The sequence below is a fragment of the Microcaecilia unicolor genome, chromosome 2 (genome assembly GCF_901765095.1).
Source record: "Microcaecilia unicolor chromosome 2, aMicUni1.1, whole genome shotgun sequence".
Lineage (NCBI taxonomy): Eukaryota > Metazoa > Chordata > Amphibia > Gymnophiona > Siphonopidae > Microcaecilia > Microcaecilia unicolor.
This window is the reverse complement of record NC_044032.1, coordinates 343,290,044-343,305,092: the sequence shown is the minus strand read 5'-3', so window position 1 is coordinate 343,305,092 and position 15,049 is coordinate 343,290,044. Positions and strand designations below refer to the sequence as shown.

Sequence of the window (15,049 nt, the reverse complement as noted above, 5' to 3'; positions counted from 1 at the left end):
TTGAGCCCTGCATATATCCCATATTCCTTAAAGATCCCTTGAATCACCGACAGCGTTCCTCTCAGGTTTGTCACAGAAAGTAACATATCATCCGGAAATAACGCTATATGGTGTTCTCGTTCTCCTATTCTCATCCCCGTCACCCCTGGATGTTCCCGGATCCTCTCTGCCAACGGCTCTATATATAGGGCAAACAGAAGTGGGGACAGCAGAAGTTGGAATAACTCCCATTGATATTCAAACAGGCTCTCGGACTCCTGTACAAGACATCAACCCATAAACTAAAATTCCCTCCTAGTCCCATTCTACCCAACACCTCCCGCAGGAACCTCCAATTTACCCTGTCAAATGGCTTTTCCGCATCCATCGATAGTATAGCTATTCCCGAATCTGTTTTTTGCGCCTCCCATAGCAGGTGTAACGTGTTCTTCTAATATTATCCCCCACTTGTCTCCCTGATATAAATCCTAATTGGTCTGTATGGATCAATTTAGGCAATAGTCTACCCAATCTGTTCGCTAACACTTTGGCAATGATTTCCACATCCACATTTAACAGGGAGATGGGTCTATAGGACCCGCACCTAGTCGGATCTTTTCCAGGTTTAGGCAAAACCGTCACCCCTGCTTCCAACATAGATCTCGGGAGCTCCCCTCCTTCTAGGGCTCCGTTTCCCACCCTCCTCAACATAGGGCTGACTGAGCTCTCAAAATATTTATAGAACCGGGCCGTGAATCCATCCATCCTGGGGGCCTTACCGTTAGGAAGTTTTTTAATAACCCCCTGTATTTCCCCCTGTCCTATTGGTTCCCCCATCCTACGGCTCTCTTCTTCACTCAATCTATGCAGGGGAATCTGGTCCAGATATCGAGCTATGCTCTCCGGCTATTCCCCTTCCGGTGCTGTATATAATTCTTTATAATATTTTAGAAAGCCCTTTTCTATATCCTGGTCGGTATACGCCCATCCCCCCTTCTAGTCTCTTATTTTCTGTATCATCGACTTCCCACGCTTAGCTCTTAGACATCTGGCCAGCATAGTACTTGATTTATTGGCAAATTCAAAATACTGCTGTTGGAGGCGCGTTCTCATATATTCGACCTCAGCCATCTGCGCCTGATCTAGCTCCCCCTAATCTTTTTGACTTCTGCCCATACCAGTGAAGATGGATTTCTCTGGTGGGTCTTTTCCAGCTTGTTAATTTTCAACCTCAAAGCCATCATCACCTGTCCCTTCTCTCTTTTCTTCCTGGCTCCCCATTTAATCAGTACTCCCCTTACCACTGCCTTCACATTGCATCCCACAAGATCCCATTATTTCTCCAGTATTCCTGTATAGTGGCCTGTACCTCTTCCCTCACCTGTTCCTCCCCCAAGAGACTCATTAAGTTTCTCCACCCCTGTAATCTAATCCACACAGGTGCATGGTCAGAAATTTGAATAGGTTCTATTTCTGCCTCCTCTATCATCGGCGTGCAATTCGAGTCGGAGAAACTTAATGAAATGTCTATAAACCTGGAGGATGTAATAGGGCAATTTGACAAACTGAAGACTAGCAAATCTCCTGGACCGAATGGTATTCATCCCAGAGTACTGATAGAATTGAAAAATGAACTTACAGAACTATTGTTAGTAATATGTAATTTATCTTTAAAATCGAGCGTGGTACGGATGATTGGAGGGCAGCCAATGTAACGCCGATATTTAAAAAAGGTTCCAGAGGGATGATGCATGAGGGAAACAGGAATCCGAATTATAGCTACATAATGCAAGGTTACACATTAGGAGTCACCGACCAAGAAAGGGATCTCAGCGTCGTCGTTGATGATATGTTGAAACCCTCTGCTTACTGTGCTGCGGCAGCTAAGAAAGCAAATATAATGTTAGGTATTATTAGGAAAGGAATGGAAAACAAAAACGAGGACGTTATAATGCCTTTGTAACAGTTCATGGTGCGACCGCACCTCGAATATTGTGTTCAATTCTGGTCATATCTCAAAAAAGATATAGTAGAATTAGAAAAGGTACAAAGAAGGGCGACGAAAATGATAAAGGGAATGGGACAACTTCCCTATAAGGAAAGGCTAAAGTGGCTAGGGCTCTTCAGCTTGGAAAAAAGATGGCTGAGGGGAGATATGATAGAGGTCTATAAAATAATGAGTGAAGTAGAACGGGTGGACTTGAATCGCTTGTTTACTCTTTCCAAAAATACTAGGACTAGGGGGCATGCGACGAAGCTTCAAAGTAGTAAATTTAAAAAGAATTGTAGAAAATTTCTCTTCACTCAACGTGTAATTAAACTCTGGAATTCATTGCCACAGAATGTGGTAAAGGTGGTTAGCTTAGCGGGGTTAAAAAAAAGGGTTTGGACGGCTTCCTAAAGAAAGAGTCCACAGACCATTATTAAAATTACTTGGGGAAAATCCACTGTTTATTTCTGGGATAAGCAGCATAAAATGTATTGAACTTTTTTTTTTGGTGAAGCAAATAAGAATAATCCACCCGATATTCACAGCAATTTAAGCGGAAAGAGAAGGCATTTTCCTGAGACAGCCACAAGGGGCAGGAGCCAGTGGGGCTTTGCTCCTGCTCCACTAGGGATTACAGGTAGGCCCGGGACCTATCCTGCATGGAGGAGTGGAGGCCTTGGTATCATTGAGGAGGGGAAGGGGGAAATGGGGTGGGGGGGGGGGGAGAATCAGGTAGCTCTATTAGTTGTTGGTTATACAGATCTTGGCCTATATTCAGCCAAGGCTAGTCTCTTCCATTTAGCTGGATTTTTTGCTGAGAAGGAATAGCTTACACAGGCCCCATCCTATTATGATCGCCAACATTTTTTGAATGGTATTGTTGGAGAAGGTGTATCTGAAAGGGGATGCACAGAAGGGCCTATGTATCAAGATTAGTCTGTTTTTATGTATTTTGCCAGTACTATACTTGTATTGTAAACTGCTACAATATGAATTATTGGTCAAACAGCAGTATACCAGAAAAGAACAACAACAAAAAAAGTGACTTTTAGGAGCACCCATGTTACAAACTGCAGCTTAAAAGGATAGGGATGGGTTCACAATTTATGTGATATCATAAGACACCATAGTCCATGTGAACCAATCACACTCAGGAGCTGCCTTCTGCTCACGATATCAGATTTGAAAAAGTTGAGCAAAAAAACCCCCAAAAATCCAAAAGATTTTCACAAATAATGGATCTGCGAATGTGTGTACTTAAAATATTCAGCAGTACACACTTAGAACAGCTTTTATTAAAAATAATTTACATATTTGTCATCTCAATTACTGGAGCATTCCAGCACACTGTAAAGAATTTTGTAATATATCTCTTACCTGCCATTGACGTAGTTTTGGGCAGTGAAGTTTTTTATGAGTTGGTCATTAATGATGTATGGACACTCAGGTACTACAGGATCTGTAAAAGAGAATCATGTATTTCACAAACTGTTCAAAATTATCCCTTCATTCTCACTTCAGTTGGAACAGCAGCACCAGACTGACAGATAGGCAATTTAGGATTATGATCTAGCAGGTATGAAAGGTCACATCAGGAAGACTTACTAAGCAGAAAAAAGGAAAACTATTCACTGACATTTTTTGAAATTATGATTTTTTTTCCGGCTGCTCTGGTCTTTCATCTAACAAGCAGCTATACATTTTTACCCCGCACTATCCCACTCATGGCAGGCTCAATGCGGCTTACATGGGGCAATGGAGGGTTAAGTGACTTGCCCAGAGTCACAAATTGCTGCCTGGGCCGGGAATCGAACTCAGTTCCTCAGTTCCCCAGGACCAAAGTCCACCACCCTAACCACTAGGCCACTCCTCCATCTCCACTGAATGCCATGCAACAGGGATTCTTCTGGAACTTTGCAATCATGGGACTTGTACCCAATCACTACCTACTTCCAAGCCCTTGGTGACCTGGAAAATGAAAGACCAAAGCTGGTAATTAAACCCAGGTTCCTCATAATGCTAGTATTCAGCATTTGCCCTAAGCCAATCCAATTATGGAAAATAGTTTGATTACAGGATTCTGTTTACATTAAAGATTACAATCTGGGGATGATGCAGTAGTGGAGTAGCCTAGTGGTTAATGCAGTGGGCTTTGATCCTGGGGAACTGGGCTCAATTCCTACTGCAGCTTCTTGTGACTCTGGGCAAGTCACTTAACCCTCCATTGCCCTAGGTACCACAGAAAGTGGTATATCCTTCCCCTATCATGGCAAAATATTAAGCAGTGATGTAGGTTCCTCCTCTGGTCTATGTGTCCAGTCTCTAGCTGGGGATAACCCCCACAGGGTCACTTAACCCTCCACTGCCCCAGGTACAAAATAAGTACCTGTATATAATATGTAAACTGCTTTGATTGTATCAAATCCCATCCCCTTTCCCTTTAAAGCGACATATGAAGGGCCAGGAGTAGGACCGTAGAAGACAAGCACAAATAGGGAAGGAAGAACCTCATGGCCTTGCCCAACATAAATATCTCCTAAATGCGGCTAGCACAAAGGCATTTCTGATTAACTCCCTTGGCCAGGTAAATATTATGGATGATCCCCTAGGGTGAGGCCACTGATGTAGGTTTTGTCCATGAAGTTTGCGTGTTTATTTAATGAGTTTTTTTTTTTAATTAATGTGTGGACATTCTGACTATAGGACTATACTTGGTTTCCATGTTAACTGGGCTCTGCAAGGAGATGCAGTTGAAACCCTGGCTAAGGATGGTCACTGCGAATGCTGCAATAGGTCTGTAGGAAAATAGGGGGATAAAGCCCAGATAGCTGATAATGAAAGTTCATATCATAGCCCAATCAAGATTAGATAATGTTGGGCAGGGAGCCCTAAGCAGCATGAAGAAATTTAGCAAGCAAAAAAAAGTGTGCGTGGTATAAAATAATGAGTGGAATGGATCGGGTGGATGTGAAGCGACTGTTCACGCTATCCAAAAATAATAGGACTAGAGGGCATGAGTTGAAGCTACAGTGTGGTAAATTTAAAACGAATCGGAGAAAATTTTTCTTCACCCAACGTGTAATTAGACTCTGGAATTCGTTGCCGGAGAACGTGGTACGGGCGGTTAGCTTGACGGAGTTTAAAAAGGGGTTAGATAGATTCCTAAAGGACAAGTCCATAGACCGCTATTAAATGGACTTGGAAAAATTCCGCATTTTTAGGTATAACTTGTCTGGAATGTTTTTACGTTTGGGGAGCGTGCCAGGTGCCCTTGACCTGGATTGGCCACTGTCGGTGACAGGATGCTGGGCTAGATGGACCTTTGGTCTTTCCCAGTATGGCACTACTTATGTACTTATGTACTTATGTACTTATGGTGCAATGAGGCACAACTCAAAATGTTTGACACTCCAACCCATTCCTAACAGTTACTCCAGTAATTAAATGCAAGGTATGTCTCGTTCCGAAACCAGAAGTTTTGAAGTATTGTGAGAAAGTCGAGGATAACCCCCTAGGAAACAGGGAACGCACCTGAGAGGTTGGGTTTCCAGATTACTACTAGCTGTCAAAGGAAGAAGTGGCCTCTAAGGTGGGGACTGAAAACACAGGCAGTTAGAGAGGAGGAAGAGGAAGAACCTCAGCCCTTGGAGATAAAGATTAAAAACCCAAATACTGAGGAACAACTCCAGGACATGGAGCTGGATAATAAGCAAGGGACTGAAAGAAACAACCCCTATTGAAGCTGAGGGCGACAAACATGGGAGGAGTTCTTGATTACTTTCTTGCCACTAGTTCTATATGAATCCAGAGACACTTAAGTGTATTTGTAAAGGGCAGCAGTGGGCAAACTAGTATAAAATAAAACATTGCAAGGACCCTGGTGACCTACTGATTAAACCCAGGGCTGTATTTTCCTTTGTTTGGACTCTGGATGTTTTGAGAAGAGTTTGGGACTGAACAGGATTGTTATAGACTGATGGATTGAACCCAAAGCTAAGAAAGTGGAAAGAGGGGGTAGGAACACCCTTATGGGGCCCACACCCCTTGAGTACAAAGACTAAAGAAGGGACATTCTCTTTCTTTTTCCACCGACACTAGCAGGAGTACTGCAGAGGGAATAGGATTACTTAAGACAAGGCTGTGTTTTTCAGCTTGAAGTGCTAATAAGAGAAGCCCCTAAAATATTGCTGAGAACGGGGTATCTAAACTGTGATGTACCTGAAATCCACAGAAAGTGGCTCCTGTTTTGCCTAATAAAGAAGGTTGTCCTTTTGGAAAAAGATCTTATTCAAAATAGCTGTATTTGGTGTACCTCTGCTAGTGAAAAATACAGAGGAAGCAAGCAAGCAAATCCTGGTCAGCAAAGTCTTGCCTGTGGCAGTATGCAAAATACTTGGTCTCAAACAAACCCACAGATAACCATCCTTTTTTTTTTTTTTTTAATTTACAAATATATTTAAACACATTTGGGGGAGAAAGTGATGTCACAACCCGATATGGCCGCTTACCCCCCCCCCCCCCCCCCCCCCGAAGTGCTCCTCAGTTGCCCTTGAAGACAATTTAAGCTAACACCAACAGCAACTTGGGGAAGTGATCTGAGTGGTGCAAGGCGGAAGTCACGAGTGGTAAGAAGTGTGCGGTAGATCAATGACTTCGCTCATCAGGGAAGTGGTGCGGCTACTGTGGCAGGCAAGGAATTGGGAGATATGGTGGCGGCTGGCCATGTGCGTAATGGCGCAGATAGTGATGGAGTTCTCCCATACAATTTGGAACAGCAGCAGCAGGACAAGATTCAGCATGGACCGTGATGGGCATGGAGGTATAATCTACGCTAAATAGTTGGTTTTTAGAGCTGAAGGAAAACTTCAAGAAGTAAAGACTGATACTATGGAGAAAATCTTGCAGATATAGGAGACATTGGCAGAAAAGTGGAAGAGAGAGAGTCCCTTGTGGAGGAGCAGTGTGAAATGCTGTCTAGTCACAAACAGTGCGTGACAGCGTTAGAGCAGCAAAACAGAGCTGGAAGATCTGAGTTGAGGATTTAGAAAATAGGTCATGGAGATAAAATTGGAGGTTCCGGGGGATCCCAGAGATTGCGGTCTTTTAGGACCATGCTGAAATGGTAAAAAGATCTCTCTCACTATTCTTCAAGCGGCAGGTGGACGAGGATTATATTAAGGCTGAGCAGGCACATAGGGCTTTGGGAACATGACATAAGCCCCATGTCGCCCAATTTTATAACATGAAGGAGCACATTGCAACAAAAGCCAGATCCCTTGGAACCCTGACATGGGAGAATTATCCTGTGGAAGCTTATGTTAACCTGGCACAATCCACTTTGCGTAAGCAGAGGGATTTGAGAGATGTGCTACAATGGACGTGTGAGGAATACATCGCCTACAGATAGACATATCCCTTTGAACTCTTTCAGTGTAGCGGGGAAATCCAATCGCATCTGCACCAAGGAGGAGTCGTTTAAGCACGCCTGGAGACAAGGAGCAGGGAACAGAAAATTTCGCCGCCGACACAGAGAGAGGTGCCACAGTGGCAAAAGGTGACAAACTGTATGGACATGGGAATGGATTCTGATTTTGCCGAGCAGTTTGGCTGAAGGGGAAGAAGGAGGGCTCTTAAGTAGTTGTGTGTTCATGTGCTTACCAGGAAGTTGAATTGGATTTTGAGGGAGGCGTATGGAGGGTGGGGAGGCAAAGGGTATACAGAAATAGTGGTATTTTGAGGGAAGGGAAGTTTTAATAAGAGGGGGTGGGGATAGTGGGCAGGAATTGATGTGTGCAGGACACTAAGGGCTGACTTGGGGATGTGAGTGCTATTAGGATCGAGTAGTCATGACCTTTACCTGCCTGGTATGAGGGAAAACAGATGAATGGGACGGTGTTATGGGAAGGGGTAATGGGGGGTTTAGGGGGTTAGATATGGAATACATGGAGGGAGAACAGGCTGAGTGCAATTTGGATAAAATAATAATCGCTGAATGTAAAGGGGCTGGAACGGAAAGAGGTGACACATGAGACGGAAGACATTGGATATATTTAGAACACCCATATTTTGCACAGATATGAACATTTGCTATACAATTCTCAATATCCTGTGATTTGTCTAGCCTCCAATCATTTTGACTATGGGGGCTTTCGCAGATCAACAACTAAGGATAGCATTTTCCCATATGAGAAACCTCAAAGAAATTTTGAGTCCAGCCGCATTACCAGCGGATTGCAAACCACAGCAGGACACTTCAGATGCAACAGATGAAATTGCAGCACATGTCCAATGACTATTAACGCGGACAATTTCAGAAATGGGACTGATAATAAGCTATACAAATTGAAACATCACACCAACTGCTTAACTCCTAGAGTGGTATACCTGATTAGATGTCCATGTAACAAAGTTATACATAGGCAAGATCATTACAAGCATAAATGATTGCACATTGCTCCCGTATTACCCAAAAACTTATCGGAGCCCTGGTAGTACAACACTGTCTCCCATATGCATTGTTTTAATGATCTACAGTGAATGACTATTGAACATCTTACTCTCTCTCAATGGGGTGGTGACATTAACAGTATTAATACTACAGAAAGAACTGTTTTGGATTTATCTTACTATGGAACCTATGGGTCTCAACACGCACATGCATTGGGGGTGCTACATGTGACCAGGCTCGTTACTGTTGACTACACACAGCTGGCTTCAGGTTCCAGCAGCCTTATCCGGTGTTCATCAACTCTTTAAAAAGACGCCACCACCATTTTTTGTAAGTATACGATGCCGCGCTGGGTTTTTGAAGGCTTTCAAGTTCACTTGGTTACATGGTATTTTACCATTACTCTCTTTAACAGGACACCACCAGCGGTGAGCTGCACCAAGACAGCACCAAAGTAAGAAAACAGGACCAGCCACAACCTCTTGATTACATGTTGATACCATGTGGCAAACACCTTAACATTGGGCGGATACAACCGTTTGGTAGCCTAGGTACATATATGAGACTTGTTCTTTTCCCCTCAGATCAAATTGAAGTTCTGAACTTCTAACAAAGTATTTCTAGGATAAGCAGCACAAAATGTATTATACTGTTTTGGGATCTTGCCAGGTACTTGTTGGAAACTGGCTACTGGGCTTGACGGAACTTCGGTCTGTCCCAGTATGGCAACGCTTATGTTCTTATAAAAATTAAATGCTGCTACAGTAGATTTCCTTAGGGACCACTCCAGATAGCTCAAATTCGATCAAGTTATGATCACCATTTCCCAGTGGATCCAACACCGTTAACTCTTGTACCATGCCCTGCATTCCACTAAGGACTAAATCTAAAATAGCTTCCCCTCTTGTCAGTTCTTGGACCAGTTGCTCCAAGCAGCAGTAAAGCGAGGTTACTAACCTGTAGTGGGTATTCTCCGAGGACAGCAGGCTGATTGTTCTCACTGATGGGTGACGTCCACGGCAGCCCCAGGATTGGAAGATCTTCCTAGCAACAGAAATTTGCTAGCTCTCGCGAGATCCGCATGCATCGCGCATGCGCAACCGTCTTCCCGCCCGCTTCAGTGTGCTCCTCAGTCCAGTATAAAGCAAATACAAGGGAAGACACAACTCCAAAGGGGAGGAGGGCGGGATTGCGAGAACAATCAGCCTGCTGTCCTTGGAGAATACCCGCTACAGGTTAGTAACCTCGCTTTCTCCGAGGACAAGCAGGCTGCTTGTTCTCACTGATGGGGTATTCCTAGCCCCCAGGCTCACTCAAAACAACAAACATTGGTCAATTGGGCCTCGCAATGGCGAGGACATAACTGAGATTGACCTAACAGTAACAACTAACTGAGAGCACAGCCTGGAACAGAATAAAAATGGGCCTGGGGGGGGTGGAGTTGGATTCAAACCCCAAAAAGATTCTGCAGCACCGACTGCCCGAACTGACTGTCGCGTCGGATATCCTGCTGAAGGCAGTAATGAGATGTGAATGTGTGGACAGATGACCACATCGCAGCCTTGCAAATCTCTTCAATAGTGGCTGACGTCAAGTGGGCCACTGACGCTGCCATGGCTCTAACACTATGAGCAGTGACATGACCCTCCAGAGTCAGCCCAGCCTGGGAATAAGTGAAGGAAATGCAATCTGCTAGCCAATTGGATATGGTGCGTTTCCAGATAGCCACTCCCCTTCTGTTGGGATCAAAAGAAACAAACAATTGGGCGGACTGTCTGTGGGGCTTTGTCCGCTCCAAGTAGAAGACCAATGCTTGCTTGCAGTCCAATGTGTACAGCTGACGTTCAGCAGGGCGGGTATGAGGACGGGAAAAGAATGTTGGCAAGACAACTGACTGGTTAAGATGGAACTCCGACACCACCTTTGGCAAAAACCTAGGGTGAGTGTGGAGGACTACTCTGTTATGATGAAATTTGGTATAAGGAGCATGAGCTACCTGTTGGATTATTTGTAGTAAATAATTAGCAGATCTTAGTACACACAGCTTCAGCTTTAGAAATGTTAATTTCTTTCTTCATCTCTCTCTCATTCACCCCTGAATAATTCACTGCTGAGTCACTTTAAAGTTGAAGTAACAAAACATCTGTTTACTCACAGTTTGTAGTTAGATTATAATCAGACAGGCTTATATATACATATTACTATACATTTGTATTATCAGCTCCTTCCATGTGCTTAGATGGTAATGGATGCTCACACCACCATAGATCCTCTCAGGTTAGGAGAGAACATGAGCTCCATGTGCTCCATGTGCTGCATGTGCTGCATCTGCCCCCACAGGAAGTTGCATAGCTGTGTGACCTCTCTAAGTAATTCACATCAGAGGTCACAGAGTAATCACAGAGAAATAATAGGTGACAGGCAATGCATGTAAAATACAATTACATTCCAACAAACCCCTTCTCATGCATAACTGTCATGCAATTATTTATTCATACAAAGTCCAAGCTTTATACGCAGATTCACAAAATGTTCTCTGGGTAACGGTTTGGTCATGATGTCAGCTGTCATCTCACTGGTGTGACAATAGTGTAGACTGATGACCCCTTCTTTCGCCAACTCTCGCACGTTGTGGTATTTCGTTGCGATGTGCTTGGTGCGTGACTGAACCTTGTCATTCTGTGACAGTCGGATGCAGCTCTGATTATCTTCCATTATCTGGATTGGTCTCTTTTCAGCTATTCCGAAATCCAGCAAAAGTTTTTCAATCCACATCAGTTCTCTGCACGCTTCCGATACTGCCACATATTCAGCTTCTGTAGAAGACAAACTCACAATACTTTGTTTATGACTGGCCCATGAAATTTGTACATTTCCATACATAAACACATATCCACTTGTGGATTTATAATTAGAATGATCCCCTGCCCAATCTGAATCACAGTAACATATTAGTTTTGGATTACTATTGGCTGAAATCTTTAATTTACAATCAATGGTACCCTTTAAATACCTTACCATCCTTTTAACTGCAGTCCAATCTGATTTGGTAGGTGAGCTGACCCTTCTGCTCAAAATTCCTACTGCATTTGCTATATCAGCCCTGTATGTGGTAGCTAGATATAAAAGCTTACCTATGGCTGATCTATATTGGATGTTATCTGGTAAAGGTTCTCTTACTGTTTCATCCTTCAGAAAATCAGTGATCATGGGAGTGCTTACAACTTGGGCATCTTGCATACCTAAACTTTCAATAAGCTCATTTATTTTCTGCTTCTGGCTTAGAAGATAAGAACCATCATTTTGTTTCTCAATTTCTATACCAAGATAGTATGACACATTACCAAGTTCTTTTATCTCAACATTGTGGTTTAAACACTTTACAATGTCCTTGTACTCTTGCTCACTTTTGCTTGCAATGAGCAGATCATCAACAAAAGCTAAAATGTATGCATATTGTCCATTTGTGCACCTAGTGTACAAACATTTATCTGCTTCACCTTGCTTAAATCCTAAATTTGTCAATATTTCATGCAATTTATCATTCCAACATTTTGCACTTTGCTTTAATCCATAAAGACCTTTGTTTAATTTACACACTAGCTGTCTTTGTTTTGTATTTATGAAACCTGTTGGTTGTTCCATGTACAAGTCTTCAGTTATTTCTCCATGAAGAAACGCTGTTTTCACATCAATGTGTTTGACTTGCATGCCTTTTGAGACTGCAATGCTCAGAAGTGTTCTGATTGTCGTGTGTTTCACTACAGGTGCAAACACTTCATCAAAATCTTCTCCATATTTTTGAAGATATCCCTTTGCGACTAATCTGGCTTTATACCTTTCCACTTTTCCTTGTGCATTCCTTTTTAACTTGAATACCCATTTGCATCCTATAGCTTTCTTGCCAGGAGGTAATTTTGTAAGAATCCAAGTATTATTTTTATCCAATGCATCAATTTCTTCTTGTGCAGCTTTACGCCATTCAGCAGCTTCTTCTGCTGACATTTTCTCAATCTCATCCCATGTTAAGGGCTCTTGAGCTTCTGCTGACTTTGTTAAGTAAGACAGTCTTGGGGGTGGAACACCTTTGTTTTCCCTGGATGAGCGTCTGACAACAGGTTGGTCTGACCTTTCCGCATCCTCTAAATCTGAGAGTCCTTCTCCAATTGATTCCCCTTCTCCAACTGTACTGTCTTCTTCAATGATCCTTTCTGTGTCTGCTTCCTCTGCCTGTTCCTCGTTAGATACAGGTGAGTTGCTTTCAGACATCTGCCTTGGTATGGCATTTATATACACTGGCATGTCTATTATGGTTCTAGTTTCATATTCTGGATGATAAGGCTCATCTGGGATAATCCAGCCTTTATCAACCCTTTTGTTTTCATCAAAATATGTAACATGTCTTATGCCAACAATGCCAGTTTTCAGATTCAAAATTCTATATCCTTTGTGTCCTGGAGCATAGCCAACTAAAATGCCCCTTTCTGTTGTGGAATCCAGCTTATGCCTTCTTTGCTTTGGTACATGAGCATATGCTGTACTTCCAAATGTTCTTATGTGTGACAGGTTTGGCTTCCTACCATGCCATGTCTCATGTGGTGTGCGCTCAGCGCCTTTAGTTGGCATTCTGTTTTGTAGGTACACTGCTGTGAGAATGGCTTCCCCCCATAGTCTTTTAGGGAGATTGCTATCTGACAGCATACATCTGGTCATTTCCACAAGTGACCTAAATTTTCTCTCTGCAACAGAATTTTGCTCTGGTGTATAAGCTACTGTTGTGATATGCTGAATGCCTTCTTGTTCTAGAAATGTGCGCATGCTTTGTGAAATGAACTCACCACCATTGTCGGTCTGAAGAACCTTTGGTTTTCTTTCAAATTTATTGCTCACCATGGCTACGTATTTCTTCAGCATGTCTGTGACTTGACTTTTCTCTTTCAGCAAATAGGCCACACAGTATCTAGAGAAATCATCCAAGAATATTAGCACAAATCTGTTATTTCCCAATGATGGGATATTAAACGGTCCACATAAGTCACTGTGTATTAAGTCCAGCACTTTATTACTCCTATTTCCTGTGTATGCAGGAAATGAGGGTCTCACACCTTTTTGAGTAACACAGTCTATGCATTTCTCCATTTTACCAGCATCTGCACTTATCTGAATGCCGGTGGCTAGTTGCTTACTGTAAAGATCCTGGATCACCTTAGAATCACGATGTCCCAGGCGGCGGTGCCAGATTTCCAGACTACATTTACCATCATTCTTCCTTACTTGCGCCATATGTGAGGCTTCACCTGAAATGTTCAGCTTATAAACATCATTATGCATAAAAGCTTCAGCATACACTTCATCATTTTTAGAGATTGTGCACTTACTGTTTTCAAAATGAATCACAAAACCCTTCTTATCTAATGTAGATACACTAAGCATATTGCAAACTGCTTGGGGAATATACAAGACATCACTTACAGGAATTTCTTTAACTTCATTAGACACTTTGCATTTTAAGAATCCAATTCCTTTTGCTTGGATCTGAGCAGTCCCTGCGTTTGCAGTTTTAAGAATACCTTCCTCTGGACACATTTCCTGAAAGAAATCCTTACAATTGGTTAAATGGCATGTGCTCCCTGAATCCAAAATCCAAGTACTTTCATTTGAATTATTATTTACCATAGTCAAAGATTTTTCTGTCATTAGAAAGCCCTTGTGTTTATCTTTGTCCTTCATACATTTCCTGGTTTGGAAATTCTTTAGTTCCATTGGCTTAGGTGAGCTAGAGGGAGTGTTTTGTGTTTCCTTACACCATTTAGATACATGTCCCTCCTTTCCACATGAGTAGCAAATCAGCTTGCCCTTGGGTGGAGTTTTCCCATAGCTCCGCCTTCCTCTGTTCTTTGCCAAGAAATTTGTTTCATTTCTCTCTGACTTGCTTTGAGAACACATCTCCTCAGAATCATTTATTATGCATTCCTGCCTTAGTTTTGATGTTGTCTGTTCAAAAGATTGCCCTTCAATGGCCTCATTTACAGACCTAAAAACATCAAACTTCTTTGATAGTGAGGTAAAAGAAATGCTCTTTTCAATGCATCACACATGGGAATTCCAGAAAGTTCTAGCTTTTGAAATGAAGACATAAGATGCATAATGTGATCATTACATTTACTTTTATCCCTTAATTTGGTTTCATTCAACTCTGCCAGCCAAATTGGTTGCTGCTTTGCATATGTAGTTGCATACATAGTTCTCAGTTTATATAAAATGTCCTTTGGTGTATCTTTTCCCTCCACTAATATGGCTTGTTTCTCTGAGAGAGCTTCCAAAAGCATGCACTTCACATAATAGTTTGCATTGTCCCATTCAGCCATATTTTCAGCTGTTCTGTCTTGATCTAAGCATATATATAATCCTTTTGCTCGAAGGAGACATATGAATCTTAGTTCCCACTGCTGATAATTAAACTCAGTTAATTTAGGCACCTTGAGAGAATAGAACAATGGTGAATTTCTTCCCTCAGCCATTTTCTTAGCCTTCTGTCTGCTGTGTGGGGGGAGAGAGAGACAGACTGAATCTTTCCTTTAAAACTTAAGAGAAAAATGTGGCTTTTTTACTGCCTGGTAATATTTCTCTTC

General features: G+C 42.4%; 1 protein-coding gene across 1 annotated transcript in view; it reads right to left on the bottom strand.

The window, feature by feature from the left end:
* The window catches only part of POLR1E (RNA polymerase I subunit E), a 111,867-nt gene that overhangs the window by 27,690 nt on the left and 69,128 nt on the right, over window positions 1-15,049 (bottom strand). The window contains exon 10 of the mRNA XM_030194415.1: window positions 3,347-3,428. Within this exon, the coding sequence (XP_030050275.1) occupies window positions 3,347-3,428 (82 nt within the window). The remainder of the gene's footprint in view (window positions 1-3,346; window positions 3,429-15,049) is intronic.